The sequence below is a fragment of the Microcebus murinus genome, chromosome 13 (assembly GCF_040939455.1).
Source record: "Microcebus murinus isolate Inina chromosome 13, M.murinus_Inina_mat1.0, whole genome shotgun sequence".
Classification (NCBI taxonomy): domain Eukaryota; kingdom Metazoa; phylum Chordata; class Mammalia; order Primates; family Cheirogaleidae; genus Microcebus; species Microcebus murinus.
The window spans coordinates 60334761-60359718 of record NC_134116.1 but is presented as its reverse complement, the minus strand read 5'-3'; the positions used below and the strand labels follow the sequence as shown (position 1 = coordinate 60359718).

Genomic DNA, 24958 nt, shown 5'->3' with positions numbered 1-24958 from the left:
CGGGCCAGATAAATGTCCTTGGCGGGCCACAGTTTGAGGATGCCTGCCCCAGAAGTACAGACTGCAAGGAGTTCACTGGACCTGAGTGCCCATGCCTTCCACCTGTAACCCTTCCTCAACACGGGACATGGGAACCCGCAGGCCTCTGTGCCTCAATTCAGCTTGAAGCTGTTATAGAGGATGGACCTTCACCCCTACTCCCACTTCTTGGGGGGTGGAGGGGAACGTCAGGTAGGGACCAGGAGGAAGGTGAAACAGGTGTGGACACAACGCGATGTGGTAGAGATAATGTTGCTGGCTGATTAGAGGAGGGTAAGAAACCCACAAACCTAAGAGATGGCAGAAACAAACAACCTAATGAGCTGGCACTGACCTAAGGTGAACTACCCCCTTATTAGCATAGTAAAAATCACACCCACCCTGTGCCAGGACAGTTTACAAATGCCATGGCAACTCCCAGAAACTACCTTATAAAGCCAGAAAAGAGGAGGGATGGAAATTCCAGGAAACTCTCTACCCCTTTTCTGAAATTCATGAATAATCCACCCCTAGCTTAGCATATTATTAAGAAAATAGGATAAGAAACCAGACCCCTTTCCAAACTAGGGTTGTCTCCACTCGCATAGAGAGACCTGTCCCCTCTCCAGGGCGTTTTATGCTCAATAAATGCTGTTATTAGCTTGCTTATATCTGTTTGGCTTGATCATTTGTTCCATCAACTCAGTACCAGTAACCATTCTTCAGTACCGGTAAGTACTGGGAACCAAGAAACAGGAAAAAACACACCAAATCCAGAATTCACACCTGACATAGCCAGATCAGGAAAGTAGGGTGTAAGAGTGGTTCATTAAGAAGCGTGTCAGGGCCTAGGGGGTGAGGGCACCCACACAGAAGGACAACCTGAGGCAGGCTGCTGGACCCTAGGAGGGTAAGGAGGGAGAGGGGAAGCCCGCACAGGGTACGGAGGGTGACCCTGTGAAGGACAGCAAAAGTGGCAGCTTACTGAGGGGAGCTACAGCCCAAGCAGGGTGAGTAGGGTATTCACACGCAGGGTAGGGAAGGGATTGAACAAATAAGAGCAGAGGCCTGAACAATAAGTAAACATATTAAGTATAACAGGAACCAGATTTCTCACTTTTAGAAAAGAGGTACAAATATGAAAAGGGAGAAAACTAGAACATTTAAATTGGAGCTAAATTGGTATGAATTTATGATTTTCTATATAAGTAGACAGAGAAATAAACACAGATGTAAAGAGTGTGTGTGTGTTTGTGTGTACACATATACTTCCTATCTCTGCTCACTGAGAAGGCCTGGAAGCAGCAATGAGCACTTGGGTTATGAAAATCTTAGTTTCTAAATATCACTCTCCTCTAAAAGGAATCAGGGCTCCTTAGAGAAATGGCTGACTTCAGGGCTCAGGAAGAAATGTGTAACATGAGTTTAAAACATCTATGTCCAAAATTATCAAAGAACGAAAAGGGCATGTCGAAAAGACACAGGACGTATAGTACTGAACTGTGCACTTAAAAATGGTTAAAATGGTAAATTTTATGTGTTTTTATAATTTTTTAAAAAAATGGTCATGGGAGCCAGCTAGAAGTTCCTACTGGCTAAATTTTGGATAATTATAACATCATCATAAACAATATGGTAACAAATTGTGACCCACTGAATAAAACTGGAATCCACAAGTTCTCATTAAAATAAGTGAATAAACTGAAAAACTCAGGAATAGAATATTTATATAATTTCAACAGACTACACCTCAAAATACCTTATAATTACAAAGGGGAAGAGTTACAGTTTAGCAACATATATTTGTGTACGTGTATACATGCACAACATATACAACACACACATACTGTTGTTCCAAACAAAGCATAATAATCATCCCACTGTTTTCTCTGCCAGACAGGTTACAGTTTGAGCTTTGTGTTCAGTTCTTGGTGTTGCCATTAAACTGCCTTTCAAGAAGCTTTACCAATTTAAAGTATCAACAGCATAACACTGCTCTAAACTTAATCAGTTTTATAATAGAAAAATTGTGTCTCATTGATTTTTTCTGTTTGCATACTTTTTATTATTGGTGGGTGCCTACATCACCTGGAATGTTAAATGTGTTTGGAAATAAAGCCAGAAATTAGACAGACTAGCCTGGGCAACCCCATCTCTACAAAACAATTTTAAAAATTAACCAGGCATAGTGGCATGCACTTGTAGTCCTAGTACTCAGGGAGGCTGAAGTGGGAGGATCACCTGAGCCCAGGAGTTTGAGATCCCAGTATGCTATGATCATGCCTCTACATTCCAGCCTGGGTGACAAAGCGAGACCCTGGAGACCCTGTCTCCAAAAAAAAAAAACAAAAACAAAAAAACGGGGGCAGGGGGCACGAGAACTCCATTCCAAGTTGCTTGTCTTTTCTTTCCCCTGTCTCTCCCAATCTCTCCACTCCACAGCACCATCTCTGCTGGAATGAACCACCACACCATGCAAATCTTCCTAGCTTCTGGCGAATGCCACAAAGCAAGCTGCTGCTTAGCTTTGGGAGATTTGGTAAGAAAGCAAGGTCCGTACCCACACCACATGAGCACAATGCAGTGCCTACTCTCCAGACTGTAGTATGTGTGGTATGACAGTAAGTGAATACTTACCCACCAAATATCTTACATGCATTGAACCTGTGAGGTCTTAATATCATCTCCTTTTAACAGATGAGGAAATAGAAGCATAAGCAACTTACCCAAAGTCACAAAGCTAGAAAGTAACAAGGTCAGGACTAAACCTCAGGTTGACTCCCAGGTCCACACTCATAACCAGTATGCTAAATTGCCTTTCAAAAACCTTAGCTTTTTTTTTGACCACAGGTAACCTATAAACTTGTTAATCTGCCTCTAAGAATCAATAGTTGATTATATATCTTCTAGTCTTAAAAATATTTGAAGACACTTTACCTGGTCTGCCCTAAAACTTCTCTTAACAGTCCTAGTGTCTTCAACTATTCCTCACAGAACATTGTTTTGGGTTTTTTGTTTTTTAAGTTTTCTTATTATACTAGTCGCATTTTGCTGAAAGATCTTCCTTGATCATGTATCTCTTTAAGTGCAGCTTAAGAAATGAATGTAATGTTTTCACTGTGAGCTAACTGGCAAAGAAAAGAGCGGGATTATCATTTCACTTCATTCTGAACAATAAACGTCTATTAATGGACGTTTGTTTATAGCCACACAAATTTCCTGTTTCACATTAAGCTCCAAATCAACTAAAATCCTGATAACCTACCTAGTCACATGCACTATAAGCCATTCCTCACTCATCCTACACTTGTTTAACAGTGACTGTAATAATTCAGTAACAGCAATGAAAACTAAGTAAAGTAGGAATGTAAACAAGACAGCCTGGACAATACAGCCAGGAAACCTCCTAAGGAACAAGCTGTTTTCAAGCATTTCCATAGCAATCTTAGGGCATTAATTACTATAAATCTGTTATCATTAAAAGGATCTAGACCTTCTATAAGACTGATTATATGTTATGATGTTAGATAGAAAATCTGCTAGATCTTTTGTCTACATATAAAACACATACATACACACTCACAATCTGTTCCTTGTTTGTCCCTTATGATGGTATAAAACTCCTTCTCAACCACCAAGATTTCTTTTAAGAAATTCTGGGGCCGGGCGCGGTGGCTCACGCCTGTAATCCTAGCTCTTGGGAGGCCGAGGCGGGTGGATTGCTCAAGGTCAGGAGTTCAAAACCAGCCTGAGCAAGAGCGAGACCCCGTCTCTACTATAAATAGAAAGAAATTAATTGGCCAACTGATATATATATAAAAAAAAAAATTAGCCGGGCATGGTGGCGCATGCCTGTAGTCCCAGCTACCCGGGAGGCTGAGGCAGTAGGATTGCTTGAGCCCAGGAGTTTGAGGTTGCTGTGAGCTAGGCTGACGCCACGGCACTCACTCTAGCCTGGACAACAAAGCGAGACTCTGTCTCAAAAAAAAAAAAAAAAAAAAAGAAATTCTGGTGGTTCCACTTTTTCTTTAACTGTGGTGTAGGAAACTGATTTGAATACAGGAATTTAAAGTCACTTCTACTGAGGATTTTATTTTAAAGAGAATTCAGAAACTGGAATGAGAACAAGGAATAGACATATTGGGCATATACCCTAGGGAAGAGATAAAGAAAAATGGAGCAAAAAACCCCAAAGACTTAGAACTAAATATAAGCAAGAATGACAAAGAGAACAAAATCAGAATTCTGTGGTATGTTCTAAAGTTAGCAAAATTAAGCCTAAAAGGGTTTAAGAAATACTTTGCTACGGTGAGTGGAATAAAGATGCTTTAAAATTTGTCCATATAAAGCATCCAACATGATCTGTATATAATCTGGGGGGTTACATACCAAATTCTTACCCATGGCCACCTCTAAGGAGTGTGAATGGGGAAAAGAGACTTTTTCATTTTGTACAAAGATATTTTTTTTAAAAAAGCATGTATTACTTATACAATAAAACATACACATACACAATATTTCTATGGGACTTTGGTTGGGATCCTAGAGGAATCAACAATGTCAGCTCAGTCAGGTGTTGTGGCTCAAGACTCTAATCCCCGCACTTTGGGATTCAGGAGGATCACATGAAGCTAGGAGTTGGAGACCAGCCTGAGCAACGTAGTAAGACCTTGTCTCTATAGAAAAATTTATAAAAATTAGCTAGGCATGGTGCCATATGCCTTTAGTTCCAGCTACTCAGGAAGCTGAGGCAGAAGGATTGCCTAAGCTCAGTTCAAGGTTGCAGTGACCTATGTATGACACCACCACTTCACTTCAGCACAAGTAACAGAGCCAAGACCCTATCTCAAAAAAAAAAAACAAAAAACAACTCATAAAGTGAGCCTAGTAATGCATGAAGAACACATACACACACCTGCTAACATTTAGGATAAGCCTACAGTTTATTGTCAAAACCAGGACACTATGGAGAGTGAAACAGGGGACACTGTTAATAATTGCATGAGGAAACATGTAATCTGGGACTGTTCCAGGCAAACCTACATGTATAGCCACCCTATATGAATTAGATGCAACTACATAAACTAACTGCTTTGAACTAAGGAAGGAAAAGAGCTTGAAATTTTCCACCAGGAAAGGATAAAGAAAAATTGCAGCATACCCATTATTGCTTATTTAGCATGCTATCTTCAATATTTTACTTTAGTAATCAAAGTAGTACTTGAGGGTTTCTCTGAACCTTAGTTCCTTTTACTCTACCTCCCATAACAGTTTCACCCTACCCCACACCAAAAGAAAAGATTTTACATTCTTCAACCAGGTATTTTCTTTACACAGAGGTTTTTAGGAATGCAATAATCCCTTCCCATGGTAGGGGAAGGAGAACATTTGAGTCTGCAAAGCATTTTAACAAATTCTAAGCCATTTCATTTATTTTATAAATACCCTATGGGTTGGGAAGGCATTAGTGTCCATATTTTACAAACAAGAGGTTTAAGGCCCAAAGCTGAACAACTATCAACAGCCATTTAGGACTAGAAGCTGATCTTGGTGCTAGTGAGGGCACCACCACAATATCATGGGGTTCATCATCTAAGTACTCTCTCCTCCAGCCTGCCTTTCTTCAGTGACATACATTTCTGAGGTTTTATCCTGGTGGTAGCTCCCATTTCAGTAAAACCTAATATAAAAATTTCTAAAATCCATAACAGAAAAGTAATTATCTGCATTACAAAGATTCCACATTGAAAAAAAATATCGATTTCAACTAAAAGTATGCATTTTTTTCAATAAAAGTATAACTCACAAAAATGTGACTTATCTATAACTTTCCAGAAATACGTTCATTTTTATAAAGTTAAATATACACATAAATTATAATTATTTCCATATTATCTCATTGGATTCATAAAAAAGCCCTGCAAAACAGGCAGCTTCAAGGATGAGAAATCTAAACTCAGAAAGATTGGGTGACCTATACAAAGTCTCATTTGATAATAAGTGATCAAGCTAGAAATAGAACCTGCTGGAGTTTTTGTATCGCTACTAAATGTGTAGTAATTTCCTAAGGAAAGGAGATATTATAGTCAGCTCTCCTTATCCATGTGGTTTGCCTCCCTGAATTCAACCAACCACGGACAGAAAATATTCAGGAAAACAAAAAATAATAATAATACAAATTTTAAAAACCAATAACACCTATTTACTTTGTATTACGTATCATAAATAATCTAGAGATAATTTAAAGTATATGAAACAATCCATATAGGTTATATGCAAATACTATGCCATTTTAGGTAAGAGACTTGAAAATCAATGTATGGGACAGGGCACTCCTAATACCAATCTCCCCTGGACACTGAGGGGCAACTATTCTTGTTCCTACCTAACTTTGGAACTTTGGATATAAAAGTGTGGCTGTTTCCAATCAATATCTTGTCAAAACAAAATGAACTAAAAGATATGTCTAAAACAAAGGCAAGTAAGATAAAGAACTAAATGCTTAGGGCATAAACACATAAAGATATCAAAGTTTCTTACTTTAAAGACATGACATTAACCAAGAATACAGCATTGCTCTTCCAAAGAACAAAATCCAGAGAAACCAAATCCAAACTCCAGCTGACTAGCTTTAATGAGGAAACTTTAAAATGATGTCCCAAAAAGTATAAACTTTTCATAGAAACAGTGCACATTTTAGGTAAAAAGAGGTCTAAGCTCTACACTTTGGGAAAGCAAGTAAGAGAAATTTAAGCCTTAAAAATGTTCACACTCTGATTTACTGACTGGAACTACGGTGTAAGGAAATAATAAAATAGCTATTGTTTTACTAACTTTGTCATAGCAGTTTTCATTTACTGATTCAACAAAAATTTACTGAGTGTCTATATGCAAGCACTGCTCTAGACACTGTAGACATGGTTGTCATCAAGACAAAAATCCTGACCTTGTAGAGCTTATACTCTAGGAGAGCTGACTAATAAACAAGTACACAGTATATCAGATAGACACAGTAGAAGGTGAATAAATATTAATCAACTACATGAAAGAATGGTGATAAGAAAAGAGGGTAAAGGAAGTAGATAGTGTAAGGTGCTATTTTACATAGGGTAGTCAGAAAAGGCCTCAATGAGCTGATATCTGAACAGAGACCCAAAAGAAGTGTGGAAGCAAGTCATGGGGATATCTGGAGGAAGAGTGTTCCAGAAAGAAAGAACAGAAGAATAGCAATTATTAAGTCTGAGATGCTTCTGAAACATCCAAGTGGAAACATCAAGGACGCAGAAGGAATTATGAATCTGGAGTTCAGGGAGAGGCCAAGCTTGAGAGAGAGAGAGATTTACTCTCAATTCAAGTGAGTATTTATTGAGCCCATATTAAATGGACACAGCTAAGAAATGCCCCTTCCCAATTTGTGTATAATTCACCTCCCCACCCCAAGATCAATGCCTTGCTGTTTCTCCTCAGTTGGGTACATCCTATGTTTCACTAGTTTCTTACAATTATGCAATCTCCTATAGTGTAGCAGCAGGTTTGTTCTAAAGCTCAGAATCTTAGAAAGTAGTAGACATAGCAGAGCAATAGTCACAGTTAATGAAGAATTTGTATGATTTTAAACATGCACTGAAGGCCGGGTACAGTGGCTCACACCTGTAATCCTAGCACTCTGGGAGGAAAAGGCAGGATGATCGCTTGAGCTCAGGAGTTCAAGACCAGCCTGAGCAAGAGCAAGACCCCATCTCTACTAAAAACAGAAAAACTGGCTGGGCATAGTGGCATGCACCTGTAGTCCCAGCTACTGAAGAACCTGAGGCAGGAGGATGACTTAAGCTCAGGACTTTGAGATTGCAGTGAGCTACAATGATGCCGCTGCACTCTACCCAGGGTGACAGAGTAAGACTCTTGTCTCAAAAAAGTAAATAAAAAATAAATAGAATAGAATAAACATGCAATGAGATGGACTCACTACTTCCTGGGGAGGTGCTGAGGTGGTCTGTTACTCTAATCATGGGCTCTTTGGAATAAACAGTATTCACATCATCATCTTCATTCATATGGCTCTCTGTCTGAATTGTACTGAATCAGCTGTGGGCTCAGTGAATTCTTCCATAAAGCTGGAAATGTCTAACTCCATGTCAGTAGAGTATCTGGAAGCCTGCATGTCCTTTATGATACATATCTGTGGTCAACTCTAGGTCTGTAGTTGCCTCTAGGTCAATGTTCAAGTCTAGGTCAATGGTTAAATCTAGGTCAACTCTAGATCAGCTGTGGAGTCTAGTAGGTTGGTCAGTAGCGAGAGGAAAGCTACAGCTGGGGCACACAAAGCAGAAAAGATCAGGGCCTTCTGAGCATGGTGCTGCCAGGAATGGCAGGAGGTTGACAAAGGTGAGCAAGTAGATAGGCCCTGAAGTGTCTGGAACTATATATTTAAACACCACCTGATATTCAAATGCAGAAGACCAGATGAGACCACTTAGGAAGTGAGTGAAAAAGAGAGAGAAGAAAAGAGAACTAAAGACTGAGCCCTGGGGTCATATAACATTTAGAGACTGAGAAGATGAGGAGCTAACAATAGAGATAGAGAAGGAACAGCCAGTCAGAGAAGAAAAAAGAATGGTGTCCCAGAGGTAAAGTGAAAAAAAGTGTTTCAGGAAAGAAGTGATCAACCATGGCAAATTCTGTTGAAAGTCAAGTTAGAGGGCTCCTAGCTGACTCTTAGATTTGGGAATGTGTATGTGGCAAAACAGGAACACAATTTCTTTGCAGCTATTCTCATCAAGAGGTGGAGTGTATTGTCCCACCCTTGAATCTGGGCTTGGACATGTGAGTTGCTTTGGCCAGAAGGACTCTAGCAAATTCAACACAAGCACAGCACTTGTAAAGTGCTGGTACACTGGGGCTTCCCCTCTCTTTTGTTACTAGTAACTCTTTCACCACCATGTGAGCAAGCATGCTAGAGAAGAAATAAATGGCTATTGCCCCAGCTGATTATCAAGCCAACTACCAGACATAAGTGAGGTCATCCTAGCCAGGAAGGCCAGCCAAGTCAGCCCCAACCAGAAACAATCCATAGACTAATGAGCAAATAAAATGGTTTTCGTTCAAAGCCACTAAGTTTTACAGTGGTTTTTTATAAAGCAAAAGCTAATTGATAAAAAAAAAAAAATACTATTAGTAGACAAGAGCTGTGTCAATTGAGTAGTAGGCATGGGAATCTGGTTGGATTTGGATTAAGAATGAATGATATTGTTAAAATGTCTATACTACCCAAAGCAATCTATAGATTCAATGCAATCTCTATCAAAATGCTAATGACATTCCTCACAAAAATAGAAAAAACAATCCTACAATTTGTATGGAAGCACAAAAGACTCCGAATAGCCATAGCAATCTTTTTTTTAATTTTTTTTTTGAGACAGAGTCTCACTTTTTGACCAGGGTAGAGTGTTGTGGCATCAGCCTAGCTCACAGCAACCTCAAACTCCCGGGCTCAAGCAATCCTTCTGCCTCAGCCACCTGAGTAGCTGGGAGTACAAGCATGTGCCACCATGCCTGGCTAATTTTTTCTATATATTTTTAGTTGTCCAATTAATTTATTTCTATTTATAGTAGAGATGGGTCTCACTCTTGCTCAGGATGGTTTCGAACTCCTGGCCTTGAGCGATCCTCCCACCTCGGCTTCACAGAGTGCTAGGATTACAGGTGTGAGCCACCATGCCCAGCCAGCCATAGCAATCACACTACCTGATTTCAGATTATACTACAAAGCTGTAGTAACCGAAACAGCATGGTACTAGCATAAAAACAGACAACAGACCAACTGAACAAAATAGAGAACCCAGAAATAAATCCACACACTTACAGCCAACTCATTTTCAACAAAGGCATCAAGAACACACATTGGGAGAAGGACTGTCTCTTTAATAATGGTGTTGAGTAAACTGGATATTCATATGCACAAGAATGCAACTGAATCCCTATCTCTCACTATATATAAAAATCAACTCAAAAGGGATTAAAGATTTAAATGTAAGACCTTAAACTACTAAAAGAAAACAGTGGGGAAAGACACCAGGAGATTGGTCTGGGCAAGATTTTTTGGGTAAGAGCTCAAAAGCAGAGGCAACAAAAGCAAAAACTGACAAAATGGATTACATCAAACTACAAAGCTGTACAGCAAAGGAAACAATCAACAAAGTGAAGAGACAATCTACAAAATGAAGAAAATATTTGCAAACTATCCATCTGACAAGGGATTAATAACACAAATATATAAGGAACTCAAACAACTTAATAGTAAAAAAAAAAATTGATTTTAAAAGTGGGCAAAAGACCAGAATAGACATTTCTCAAAAGAAGACATACAAATGGCAACAGGTATATGAAAAAATACTAATATCCCTAATCATCAGGGAAATGCAAATCAAAACCACAATGAAATATCATCTCTTCCTAGTGAGAATGGCTATTACAAAATAGGCAAAAAATAACAAATGATGGCGAGGATGTGGAGAAAGGGGGAACACTCATACGCTGCTGGTGGGAATGTATAGTACAGCTGCTATGGAGAACAGTAGGCAGGTTCCTCAAAAAACTACAAATAAAACTACCATATAATCCAGCAATCTCACTGCTGGGTATATATCCAAAAAAAAGGAAATCAGTATATCAAAGAGATATCTGCACTCCCATGTTTATTGCAGCACTATTCACAATAGCCAACATATGGAATCAACATAATATCTATCAACAAATGGATAATAAAAATGTGATATATATGCACAATGGAATTATTATTCAGCCATAAAAAAAACCCGAAATCCTGTCATTTGCAGCAACATAGATGGAACTAGAGGTCATTATATTAAGTGAAATAAACCAGGCACAGAAAGACAAATATCACATGTTCTCACTCATATGTGGGAGCTAAAAAAGTCGACCTCATGGAGGTAGAGAGTAGAATGGTGGTTACCAGAGGCTGGGAAGGGATGGGAGGAGAGGGGATGAAGACAAGTTGGTTAAGGGGTACAAATTTACAGTTAAATAGAAGGAATACACTCTAGTATTCAATAGTACACTACGAAAATTATAGTTAATAACTTATCGTATATTTCAAAACATTGAGAAGAGATGATTTGTAATGTTCCCAACACAAAGCAAAATGTTTGAGGCAATGGATATCCCAACTACCCCGATTCAATCATTACACTTATATAAGGATAAAAAATACAATGCGTACCCCAAAAATATGTACAATATATATCAATCAATCAATAAAAGAACAAATAGATGGAAAAAATGAAACATATCACCTCTGGCTGACACTAGGTAAGCTTTAGAGGCTTTCCTTTCTAACAAGGCCACTTTTCAACCAGAAAACTACACTGTTACATTGTTTATTAGATGTTCCCTACCAACTTCCAAAGTCCCTATAAAGAGATACAGTGGCACAGTGGCAAAATCCTACTTAAACACTTTCCTTGGTGCATACAGTTATACCCAACTCAAGCACACCTGCTCAGGAAGGTGGGGGTTGGCAGTCCATGGGCCACTACATACTCTGCTGCTTCACTGCCATTAAATTATACCAAGAAACTTGATGATTATACCACCTGTCACCAGGGGTGTGGGTATTTGCATGTGTGTGCACAAGCACATCTCCTTACAGGGCACCTAACCATCATTTGACAAGCCTTACATGTTCATTACTTCCTATTTCCAAGTAAATTCTGTCTGATCAAGAACTATAATCACATTTAAAAGCATCTGTAAATGGTGATATATAGCACATCTCATATTTTCCTGGTTAGAGCTTGAACCCATACTATTAAGTGAAGTTTCCCAAGAATGGAAAAACAAGCACCACATATACTCACCACTAAGTGGTCACGCAGGTACTGCAGTAATAGGGTATTGGGCAGGGGGTCGGGGGGTGGGTATATACATATATAATGAGTGAGATGTGCACCATCTGTGAGATGGTCATGCTGGAGACTCAGACTTGTGGGGGGAGAGGAGGAAATGGGCATTTATTGAAACCTTAAAATCTGTACCCCCATAATATGCCGAAATAAAAAAAAAATGAAAAAAAATAAATAAATAAAAGCATCTGTAAAAATTTCAAAAAAAAAAAAGCTTTTAACAATGTCTATAATATGTAAATAACTTACTTGGCAATCCGCAGCTTCCCAACTTCACCCCTTCCAGGGGCTTTAGCCCATTGCTGTGACAAATATTTAGGAACCTAAAAGGAAGTAAAACATTAATAAGCAAAACACTTAGATGCTAAGAGATGTTTTTAAACATAAAATGATACACTGCTTGTATTTTGTTTTCCACCTCTAATAGCTGATCATTAATTATCAAGTTTTCACTATACGTTCTGCACTATACGGGATACTAAGACACCTAAGAAATGTCTTTAGCTCTCAAAGAGCTTAAGTCAATTTTGCTGATAACACAAAACTAACAGAGGTCAAATAACATAACAATAATAAAGTGTTAATTTTATATTCCCAAATAAGTCCAGTAAAAGATCAGAGAAGAGGAAGGATATCAAAAAGGGCTTCTCAGAAGAGGACTACACTCTCACTAGAGTGTTAATATTACTTAGAGATATCACTGGGTTTAAGATGATTTCAAATGCTAAGTTTTATTATGTATAAGACTGTAACTACTATGATGAAGGAGCTACTAAAATAAAAGGAATATTAAATGTAATAGCTAACATTTTTATAGTACTACTTTTCTGATAATGTTGTAAGAACTTTATTTATATAGATTAACACATTTAATCTTCACATCTCTATGAAACAGAGATGTGAATTACTGTCAATTACCCCCATTTTACAGATGATGAACATGGGGTACCCAGGGATTATATAATTTATGTAAGGTTATATCGTTAGTAAAGATGGTGCCAGGATTCAAACCCAGGTAGTCTGGCTCCAGGGTCTGTGTTCTTAACCAATATACTATATAATGTCTGTAACTAGATACATGGAATCAGAAAATTTTTAATTTTCAAAAAAGAAAGGGAATAATATATGATGAATTCTTACTATGTACCTTACCTCATTTCTTCTAAGAAGTAGTTTGGACTCCAGAATCAGTACATATTATACCTTTAAGGTTATCCTATTAAGAGGAGTAGGTGAAATACTACATATGAAGTATGAAACATAATGGCTTACACAAAAGAAAGTACTCAATGAGTGTTAAGTGCCATTATTATTTCTCACAGTAATCTTGGAATGATAAATGAATGCATAACTGACTCAGAGACAGTTGCCAGGGAAAAGAAGTTAAGAAAAATTCTACCTAGCAAGATTTCATGTGCAAAAAACAACACCCACTTAACTATCAGTCGAATAAATTGCAATACTTTAGTAAAAACTGAGGAATAGAAGGGTCAAAAGAACACCTTGATAGTATTTATTCAATTGTGTGTGCATTTTTCACATTAAAACTTACTGAACAACTACTATGTGTCCAGCAATATGCTGGACATTGGGAAAAGAGAAAGGGTGCCAAGAATGTCAGGTACCATGCTAGACATTTCACATCCATTTTCCACTTAATCCTTCCAACCACCATGAAAAATCACTGTCATTCTCCTCATTCTACAGATGAGAAAACTGAGGCTCAGAGGGTTGAAATAACACAATTAGCTAGTGTCGGACACAAGACTTAACTCCAGGTTGGTCTTTTTTCTCTTCGCTACATCTTACTGCCTCTCGTGAGAGTCCACATGCTAAAGAACATGTGAAAGATAAAATGGAAAGAGGGTTTTGAAGATTCCACATCTTAAAATTTCATCCAAATAAGCTTAGATTTGGTAAACTCCTTACAGTGACTGTATCTACCCATTAGGTCTCCTTTGATTATGGGTAACAGAAAACCCACTTCAACATAAACAGGATTTATTTACCCTAATAACTAAAACTTTCAGAGGTAGCTTTAAGGTGGCTTGATTTAGAGCTCAAATGATGTCACCAGGACTCTTTCATCATTTCCTGTCTATTCTTTCACCCATGTTGACTCAATTTTTTGACAGATTTCCCCCTCATGTAGCCAGAGGAAGCAGCACCTAAAGAGCAAGAGTCTCCGGAAAAAATTTCTCTCTCACAGCACTAACTGGGGCAGGTGCCCTTCTCTGTATCACTGTATCCAGAGATGAGATATTTTCATGGGCCAGCCTGAGTCAATGACATTTTTGGGGAAGGGTGGTCAGCACCACTAAAATCACATAGACTGAAAAGGAGGAGCAGTAGTTTCCCCAAGTAAAATCAGGTGCTGTTACAATGTCAGAATAAGTAGATACTGATTAGTCAAAGCAGCAAATGTCCACAACATTACCTGTTAGACATCCCACAGAGGTGGGAACCTGTGGCCTCAAGGCCACATGTGGCCTTCTAGATCCCCAAGTGTGGTCCCTCAACAGAACCCAGGACCTTCTCATTATCAAATGTCCCTTCCATAATCTGTATCTCAACAAACCATTCTCATGACCATCTCCTAACTTCCAAGCTCTGTTCTCAGTACTTCCACTACAATAATTCTTCTACCCCTTCAATTCACTGGCTCTAATTAACATCTTCTCACTGTCCCCCATCTGCTATGTCCTCACCTCTCTCTTTAATGAAACTAGATTTCATGGTCCACCTTTATAATCATTCTCCCCATCTCCTTCCATCACACTGGCCTGGCAGAACCTTAACCTTGATTAAAGGCAATCTCTACTTCATATTATTTACCTATTTATTATTTTATTTTATTGTGTTATTCCTCCTCTTCTCATAATTGGGCATGGGCAGCTGAAGAAAAATTCACAATCATTATAACTGTTCTCACTTTAAATACATGGCTACGAACATCAAGTAAGCCCTTCCTGATGCCTGGCAAGTGAACTACATCTCCCCACTCCCTCACTCCAGATGATTCAAATGTTCTCTTCACTCCTCAAACCTACAACACCTCTTCCTTCCTCCTCCCTCTGTGACCTGACTCTTCCACTGAGAAAAGGCAAACAAAAGAGAACTTCGAAATCTGCCACTTAGTCACAGTCAGATCCTTTTACTCTGCTTTCCCCTTAAAACAATCATGAACTATGGCCAATCCCTCCATTTGTGCACTTAATTTCCTTCCCTGTTATCTAATTAAGGACACCTCTCCTTCAATTCTACCCTTTCTCTCCTCTATCCCCTTTTCTACTTAATCCCATCAGAATAATAACAATAATGATAATAATAGCAGCTAGCACAAAGTGCCCACTAAATGTGGCAGGAAGACTAAGATGGCTCTGAACAATCTCCACCTTCTGATGTCATCCCCATTATCCACCTGCCTGTGTAACCCCTTCTCCTTAAGTATGAGCAGGAACTGTGATTTATGGCAAAGGTGACAGAATGTCACATCTCTGATTAGGTTACATAAGTTTGTGATCTCCATCTTGCTTCTCTGATTGCTTTCTCAGTTTGCATACTTTGATGAAGCAAGCTGCCATGCTAAGCTAGGAACTTAGACTCTCAGTCCAATAGCCCTGCAGGAACTGAATTCTGACAACCATGTGGGCTTCCTCAGTCAAGACTTCAGATGAGAAATCATCTCTGGCTGACACCTTGACTACAGCTTGTGAGAGACTCTGAAACAGGAGAGCCAACTAAGCCGTGCCAGGAGTCCCAGCCCACAGCAACTGGGAAGTAATAAACATGTGTTGTTTTAAGCTACTAGGTCTGTGGTAATAGGTTATATAGCAATAGATAGCTAATACATTAAGCAACAAGCATTCTTCTAAATGCTTGAAATATATTAACCATTTAATCCTCACACAATCTTATTACTACTTTCTCCACTTTACAAGTGAGGAAACTAAGGCACAGAGAGGTTTATTAATTTGCTCGAGATCAAGTACCCAGTAAGGGAAGACTCTATAATCCTTTCCACCTACCGCTCCATTTCTCTGCCCCTCTTTAGAGCAAAACTCCTTGAGAGAGTTCTCTACATTTACTCCTCTGCCACTCTGCTTTAAACTTACTCTAGACAGGCCCTCCTCCCTACCACTCCACTAAAACTGACCACAGGGTTACTAAAGATCTCCACATTGTTGAGTCAATGTTTAGTCCTCATCTTACATACCTATCAACAATATTTGAGAATGAATTATTTCCTCCTCCAAACACCTTCTTCACTTGGCTTCTGAGTTGCCACATTCTCTTGATTTTCTTTTTACCTCTCTGAACTCTCTTTTTTGGTCACCACATCTAGATTCCTAACTTCTTGGCCTCTTAACTCCAGCAGGCCCTGATTCAGTCCTCAGATCTCTCCTCTTCTCTATATACACTCAATCTTATGTAATCGCATCCCGTCTCATAGCTTTAAATACCATCTGTATAATGACAATTCCCAAATTTATAACAAGCCCAGGCTCTCCCCCAAAGTCTCAACTTACATATCCAACTGCCCACTCAAATTCTCCATATGAATATTCAGTAAGCATTTCAACTTAAACTCTCCACACTAGAACTCATTTCTGCCTTATGTACCTACTGCTCCTGAATTTTCCATATCTCAGTAAAAGGCAACTCCATTCTCCCAAACAAGATGAAACCTTGAAGTCATCCTCAATGTATCCTTTTTTCGTACAATCAACTAACATATCCTGTCAATAACATCTTCAAATTATATCTAGACTCCAGCTCCTTCTCACCAATACCAGAGTTACTATCCTAGCCCAAGCCATCATCATCTCTTAGTCACCATGCCATACTGCCTTTCTACAGCTACTGGCTTCCCATCCCACTCAGAATAAAAATCCTATAATGATGTCTAGATGATCCAGTCCCCTGCTATCCCATGGCCTCAGCTCCTATTACTTTCTCTCTCATTTTATTCAAACCACACAGACCTGTGAACACTTACAGCACTGTCCCATCTACAGGCCCATTTGCTGTTATTTCTGCCTGGCAGACCCTTCCCACAGATATCTGCATAAATTCTGTTCAGACCCTGCTCAAGGACCACCTTACCAGTGAGGTCCTTTTCCCACCCTATTTAAAATACTATCACCAGTTACTTTCTAGATCCCTTACCTTGCTTTATTTTTCTTCAGAGCAGTCACCACCTATTATATACATATTTGTTTTTTGTCTGTTCTCCCTCCCCGTTAGAATGTAATATGCACAGCCAGAGGTTGCTCAGATTTCCCAAGACCAGAGAAAATTACAGAAAATAATTCAAGAATTATTTCCTCAAGGAAACCTCCCTTGACTCCCTAGGTTAAGTCAAGTCCATGATTATGCACATTCACACAACAGTATTCCTTACTTCAGGATTCTCCTTTGTTTGTAATTGTCTGCATTAGGACTAAAATTTGACTGGCATCTGTCTCCTACAGTAGGCTACAAACCCTAGTTTATGGATTATGTCTATTCTGTTCACTGTGACACACTCAGAGCCTACCACGATGACTGCCAAGCACTGAAAACCTGTTGAATGAATCAATTTGCCCATCCATTCACTCAAGCTAGACAGAGTAATAAGGTCAACCCTGCCTTTGAACCCAAGAGACTAAGGTGACATGAACAGACATTACTCTCCTAAGCTTCTTTGCCAATTTTGCTTGACCAAACACCTAGTTGTCCAACTATTACTGTCCAAAGCCCCTTTTTCTTTCTCCCAGAGTACAAGCAAATAAAGGATACTAAAGTAAACACTGTGATGTGACACCCACATTTCCCTATTAGGATTAAAGGCTTTATTTCCTCAGCTGCTGGGAATGTGGTCAGCAGAGAGCCCTCAGCTGTTAGTCCTCTTTTGAAACTGCCTCCACTGAAGACAGACCCCTTGCCCAAGGTCACACCCTCTTCCAGGGGCAAACCACATCCAATAATTGCTTGTCACAGAATATACCTTGCCCTAACTCACGGCAACTCTGTAGGGCTTCTTGTGAAATCATCCTTGGCTTTCAAGGAGACTACATTACACCTTCTATCCAATCCTGCTTAAATCCCTTTCCTTCCATAGGTGCTGATCCCAAGAGCACTCCCTAATAAACCTCTGCACGCTAATCTCCATCTCAGAATCAACTACCCAGGGAACCCAATCTATGACAGGAACCATTTACTCTCATATTTTCCTTTTTTTTTTACTTTTCTTTTTTAAGAGACAAGGTCTCATTCTGTCACCCAAACTGGAGTTCAGCGATTCCATCACAGCTCACTACAGCCTCGAACTCCTAGGCTCAAGTGAGCCTCCTGCCTCAGCCTCCCAAGCAGCTGGGACTACAGGTGCATACCCTGCTAATTTTTCTTATTTCTTTGTAGAGACAGGGTCTCGCCATGTTGCTCAGGTTGGTCTTGGACTCCCAGCCTCAAGCGATCCTCCTACCTCAGCCTCCCAAAGTGCTAGGATTACAGGCTGAGCCACCAGACCCAGCTCCCATGTTTTCTTGAAGATACAGAGCTGACAAGACCAAGGACAGAGAAATTACTCTTTAGGGAGACAACCCATTAAAGAAACCCACGGGGGAAAGACATTTTGTTGGCATAAGCTTTGTAGCCGAACAATTTGAATCACTGTTCCATGCTTGGGCAAGATAACCTCCCTAATCCTCAATTTTATCATCTGAAAAATATAGATAATTAGTAACTACACCATAGATTTGCATTGTAAAATACTTAGTACATAAGAAATATAAGTTCATTGGCTGGGCATGGTGGCTTGGCGCATGCCTATAGTCCCAGCTACTCAGGAGGCTGAGGCAGAAGGAATGCTTGAGCCCAGGAGTTTGAGGTTGCTATTAGGTAGGCTGACACCATGGCACTCTAGCCTGGGCAACAGAGTGAGACTCTGTCTCAAAAGAAAAAAAAGAAAAATGTAAGTTCCTTTTTCTCCTACTATCTGCAAGGCTTTGGAGTATCACCCATTTTAGTTTCATCCCTCTTAGGTGCATAGCTTTCTCTTTGGCCACCAATGTCCCAGTGCTTGCCTGTCTGTCAAGAAATAAAAGCTGAGCTTGGTGGCATTAGAACTGTTGAAGGAAGGATACCACATTCACAGGGGATGATGCCCACCCCTCTGTCCTAATTCTCTCTTCCAACAAACATTAGTCAAAATGCTTACAAAAGGAAGGTTGACTAGGCTAGAAACATGTCTTTCTATTGGCTAGAAAGTTGTTGGTTAGACCTAGCGCAGCTTTTATCAATACCCCTACATCTCCACTCCCTTGCCCAAGAAAAGACTGCATTTCTTACTCAGGCCCTGGTATGATACTGATTACTTACAAAAATTCCACCCCTCATAGCCTTGCCAGCTTTACCTTCTCTTCGTTCCTATTGTGTACCTTATCCTCCAGCCAACTATGATTTTTCCGTAAGTCTAAATATTAGAAGCTAAACAATAGAACTGTGCTAAATATTTTAAATATCATCCCATTTTTTAATGATTGGTGTAGAGTGTGTAATAGAAGTGTGCCTGGTGAGTAACCGAACAGTGGCATAAAATGGGCAATACAAACAGGGTAGTGCAAACTACAAGGAACTAGTTCCCTAGCAAGGTAAAAATTGTAGCTAATTATATGTTTTGGCAGATTACAGCTGTTGTAAAGTATTAAATCCAATCATATCTACTATCTATCAAAACTTGTTTAGATCATCATTCTCTTGCAGATTTAAGATATTCAAAACTCCAGAAACAGTATTTCATTAGGCCAGAACAGTACAGGTCCTGGATATTCTGGTAAATAATCTACTACGTTTGATTTTTCATAAACACACTCTATTTCTCCCCCACCCCTGCTCGGAAGTTTTTTTTATTAATCAACACCATAGGCTCTTCTTAAATGTCACCTTCTCCATGAAATCTTCCCTATACTGGCCAAACATGACTTTTTTCCTGCTCAAAAGTCTCAGAGACCTTATATATGCATCTCTTACTGTATTCATACTGTTCTATACCTGTCTAGGGATGGAATTAACTAAATATGCACAAAATGACCCACAAACTCTAGATACTCTAGGTAAGAAACTCATAAATTTTGCAACAAAGATCAGAACTCAAGGTACTATTTATAATGAGAGATAGTAATGTAAAGAGAAAAGACCTGAAATCAATTCCATTCACAAATTCTGATTAGGTAAGAATGAAGATACACTTTCTAAGCAACAAGTTATATTTTAATATCACACAAAGAAAGGTGAAAATGAAATAGATCATCACAATGTGATGCACTGCTTCATATAATTTATTCCTATAATTCAAACATGAAAATTCAAGTATGCTCAAGATACAAGCATGGAAATCACAGTGCAAATGAAACAAGTTCAGGCCAAGCGTGGTAGCTCACGCCTGTAATCCTAGCTCTCTGGGAGGCCGAGGCGGGCGGATTGCTTGGGTCAGGAGTTCAAAACCAGCCTGAGCAAGGGCAAGACCCCATCTCTACTATAAATAGAAAGAAATTAATTGGCCAACTAATATATAGAGAAAAAATTAGCCGGGCATGGTGGCGCATGCCTGTAGTCCCAGCTACTCGGGAGGCTAAGGCAGTAGGATTGCTTGAGCCCAGGAGTTTGAGGTTACTGTAAGCTAGGCTGACGCCACGGCACTCACTCTAGCCTGGACAACAAAGTGAGACTCTGTCTCAAAAAAAAAAAAAAAAAAAGAAAAGAAAGAAACAAGTTCAAATTATCTGACAGGTGTACAAAGCAAACCTCATTGTCTACTGGACTCCTTTAGAGCAGAAATAAAAGCTGCCAAATAAAGCAGAAACATGGATAGATTTTAGAATAAAGTATTTGCTAGCAATTCTCATCCTCTCTCATAGATAAGGTTATCAGAGGACAAGGACAAGAACTGGCAAGAAAGAGTAACTATCCGACACATCCCCTTCACACCCTGGAAAGACATATTTCAAGTCTGTTCATTTCTTTGTTACATAAGATTAGAAAAAGAAATAACGCAAGCTAAGTTGATATGAGGAAGCAATGAGGTTACAAACAAAAAATAATCAAAACATCACAACTACTTTTTTAAAACAAGAACAAATCATTGGCCTGAGTTCTTTTTCTATGAGTTGAATTCTTTTCAGTAAAAGTTATCACCAAATCCTGACAACTTTTACTGGAAAAGTTTCCCTAATTCCTTAGGCTTCACTATATCATAACTACGATCCTGTGATAATTTTCTAATTCTGGCTCTGGTTACCCTCCCCTCTAATTTGTACTGTACACTGCCAGCTTATTTTTTAAATCTTTGGCATCCCTGCCTTAATCAAAACTCTCCAAAGGGTTCCTCACTTCCTATAGACTAAAGTTTGGGACATCTCCATTTCATGATATGACAATCCAAGTATACCGTCCCCAACTTTCTCTACATAGACCTTCTGCTCTAGGGTCTCCTCTGTTTTCCAGGATAGGATATACCACGATAAAATGCATTTTCAGTCTTGCATTTCTATTCCACTTCCCATGGTATACTATATCTACTACGCATCCTGTAAGGCAAATATTTCTTGAGCATTTCCTGTGTTCGAAGCACAAATGCATATCTGAAGTCCCACCACTTTTTCAAACTCTTTCCTTCAATCTGCAAGGGAGATTTCTTCCTTAATGACTCTCCTCCATTTATCATACAACTGGAGAGAAAAATACCCATTTACTCCATCCTTTTCAGTCATACTGACATAGCTATAAGTCAAATGAGTGCCACAGACTAAGGCTAATGTTGAAGAATGAGAGATCTTGCATTCATTCATGATATATTTGAATAATTACCATGTGCCAAACACCATTCGGGATATGATAGGCAAAGATCCTGTTCTTATGGAATGTGATTGTGGGGTGGGGGGATGAAGGTAACCAACACTGAACATATGAACACAGAATCACTTTACACTCTGACAAGTGCTTTGAAGAATACAATACAGGTTTGATGTGCTAGCAAATGATCATAGGAGAGCTATTTTAGAAAGATGGGCAAGAAGTACTTCTTAAATTAATGAGAACTAAACCATGTGATAAAAGTTAAATAAACATAAAGCAACCAAAGGTCCCTATATTTTGAGGTTCAAAGACTTTCATGATCACATTTTGAATATGCACAATAAGTCTTATGAAATTCCCGTAAGAGACAACACTCCCCAGTATGAAAAAGTAAAGCACAAATAGTGCCCACTACGGGCTAACCAAGGCTGCTGTCTTTCCGTCTAAACATGCATTGACGGTCCGTTTGGTGAGACCCAATAGCGCTCTAAAAGAACACTCCAGTCCAGTGGCATCTCCTTCCGTGAGTTCAGAGCTCTCTCAGCTCTTTTGAAAGCTTCTTAAGAACGATCAAACTAAGAGAGCACTTAAAGGCACGCAGGGACCAATACTATTATACTTTCTGGCCGAAAAAAACTGTACAGAAAGCAACTCAACTGCCTTACACAGACTCATGACCAAAGTCAGTTTCACCGAAAAAAGATGCAAGAAATTCTTTGGTATGGGGTAAAATTAATCGCTCAAATCGGGAGACACCAGACAGGGCCTCAGAAAAGTCAGGTCGTGGAGAAAGAAGATCTGCTTCAGGCAGATTCAGACTATTAATTGGCTGAAAGACACTTTGCGTCCCTAAACTAATTTCTGCATCTGCAAAAAAGACATAACGATGACTCCCGCCTTCCACAATATGTGAAGCTCTTACAAGACCGTAAAAGAACTTTAAGAGGCGCACGGAGTGGGATAACCTCAAGTTACTTGAACTACTTCTACTAGGAGCACAAGTGGGAGCCTAGCGAACATTACCTTGACCAGCCACACTCCCGTGTTCTGTTTGGCGCCGGTCAGGTCGAGTTCTCCGCGCTCGGCCATGGGTCTGTGGCCAGTTGAGGCGTGCGGGCCGGAGCAGCGGCCCCGGGAGCTGGGGTGCTGAGGTCCGAGTGTCCAGAGCAAAGGGCGAGCCGCGACGGGAGGCCAACCGCGATGAGCCGGCGACGCTCACCTGCCAGGATACAGGAAACCTGGGGAAAGAGGAACACGCCGCTGGGTGCCGGGAACTGCGCCTGCGCACTGCTACCGTCAGTACGGCGCGCTGTTGCGGACAAACTTCCTGTTTCGGCAATTTCTTGTGTGGGTGTGGCCACTGGTAATGGCTGTATGTGACAGACTAAAACTTAGGGTGGAATGAGCCAAAACGTGGGCAATCCATTTGAAAAACAATGTAGCAAGAGTAATAAAAAGAGTATCAGGCCGGGTGCGGTGGCTCACGCCTGTAATCCTAGCTCTTGGGAGGCCGAGGCGGGCGGATTGCTCAAGGTCAGGAGTTCAAAACCAGCCTGAGCAAGAGCGAGACCCGTCTCTACTATAAATAGAAAGAAATTAATTGGCCAACTGATATATATATAAAAAATTAGCCGGGCATGGTGGCTCATGCCTGTAGTCCCAGCTACTCGGGAGGCTGAGGCAGAAGGATCGCTCGAGCCTAGGAGTTTGAGGTTGCTGTGAGCTAGGCTGACGCCACGGCACTCACTCTAGCCTGGACAACAAAGCGAGACTCTTTCTCAAAAAAAAAAAAAAAAAAAAAAAAGAGTATCAAAAAGGAAAATGGGCGGGGAGCGGTAGCTCACACTTGTAATCCTGGCACTCTGGGAGGCTGAGGCTGAAGGATTGTTTGAGGTCAGGAGTTCAAGACCAGCTTGAGCAAGAGTGAGACCCCATCTCTACTAAAAATAGAAAGAAATTACTTGGACAACTAAAAATATATTTAGAAAAAATTAGCCAGGAATGGTGGTGGGTGTCTGTAGTCCCAGCTACTCGGGAGGCTGAGGCAGGAGGATTGCTTCAGCCCAGGAGTTTCAGGTTGCAGTGAGCTAGGCTGACGCCACGGCACTCTAGCCTGGGCAACAGAGTGAGACTCTGTGTCTAAAAAAGGAAAAATGGGGTTCAGAGAGACAAAAGCTGTCAGCATATGCCCAACCCTAGCCAAAGAGAGAGAGACAACATTTGAAGGACATGGCCAGAGTAATACAATGATGTTCTTGGCCCGACGTCATTAGCACCAGTGGGCTCTGGATCGGACTGAGCAGCCTGGGTATAGTAAAAGCATGTGATTTCTAGACCTGAAAAGAAAGTAGTGTCCTGTTCTGAGCACTTCTGATTAAGCAAGCAGAGCATATCCCTTCCAGACTCCAAGACATAGACTTCATTGAAGATGCGAACATGAAACAGACAAACCTGCTTGTTTAATTCCCCTGCTTAAACAGTTTCCTATTTCTCTTCTTGCCTTTAAAATAAAATTCATTCCTCTCTGCTTCAACTAGGCCTTCTCAATTTGATCCCTCTCAGTTTAATCCCTTTGCATGTCCTGCCACTCTCTCCACCACACATCCAGTCCACCAAACCTAGCAAACATCCCTCAACATGCCAGCATCTTCCACAATGATTTCAGAGCCTCATGCACACTCGATTCCCTTTTTATCAAATGCCCTCTTTTCCTCTTACCCTCACTTTTGTCCTCTGGTTGGCAAACTGCTACTTATGTTTCAAGACTAACAGAAATATCACTTCCTGGGAGACTTTCTTTTTTTTATTCAGATAGAGTCTTACACTGTCACTTAGGTAGAATGTAGTGGTGTCATCGTAGCTTGCCTAATTTTCTATATTTTTTATTAGGGACAGGGTCTCGCTCTTGCTCAGTCTGGTCTCTGTTGCCCAGACTGGTCTCGAACTCTTGACCTCAAGTGATCCTCTTGTCTCAGGCTCCCAGAGTGCTAGGATTACAGGTGTGAGCCAACGAGAGCATGCACCTGGCTGCCCTGCAAGACCTTTTATCAACTCCCCCAGAAATTCGTTTTTCTTCACATCACAGTATGTGATACTTAGCACACTGCGCTATAATATACATGTTTACATGTCTGCCTTTGCTCTCTACACTATGCACTCCTCCTAGGTGGAAATAGTACTTT

At 40.1% G+C, this 24958-nt stretch overlaps 1 protein-coding gene across 1 annotated transcript in view; it reads right to left on the bottom strand.

Annotated features, from left to right (window-relative positions):
- Positions 1–23065, bottom strand: part of GTF2F2 (general transcription factor IIF subunit 2) — a 149086-nt gene extending 126021 nt beyond the window's left edge. The window contains exons 1-2 of the mRNA XM_012782733.3: positions 22800–23065; positions 12189–12262 (exon numbers count right to left, since the gene is read on the bottom strand). Of these exons, the coding sequence (XP_012638187.1) occupies positions 12189–12262; positions 22800–22865 (140 nt within the window). The 5' untranslated portion in view covers positions 22866–23065. The remainder of the gene's footprint in view (positions 1–12188; positions 12263–22799) is intronic.
- Positions 23066–24958: the final 1893 nt, after the last annotated feature.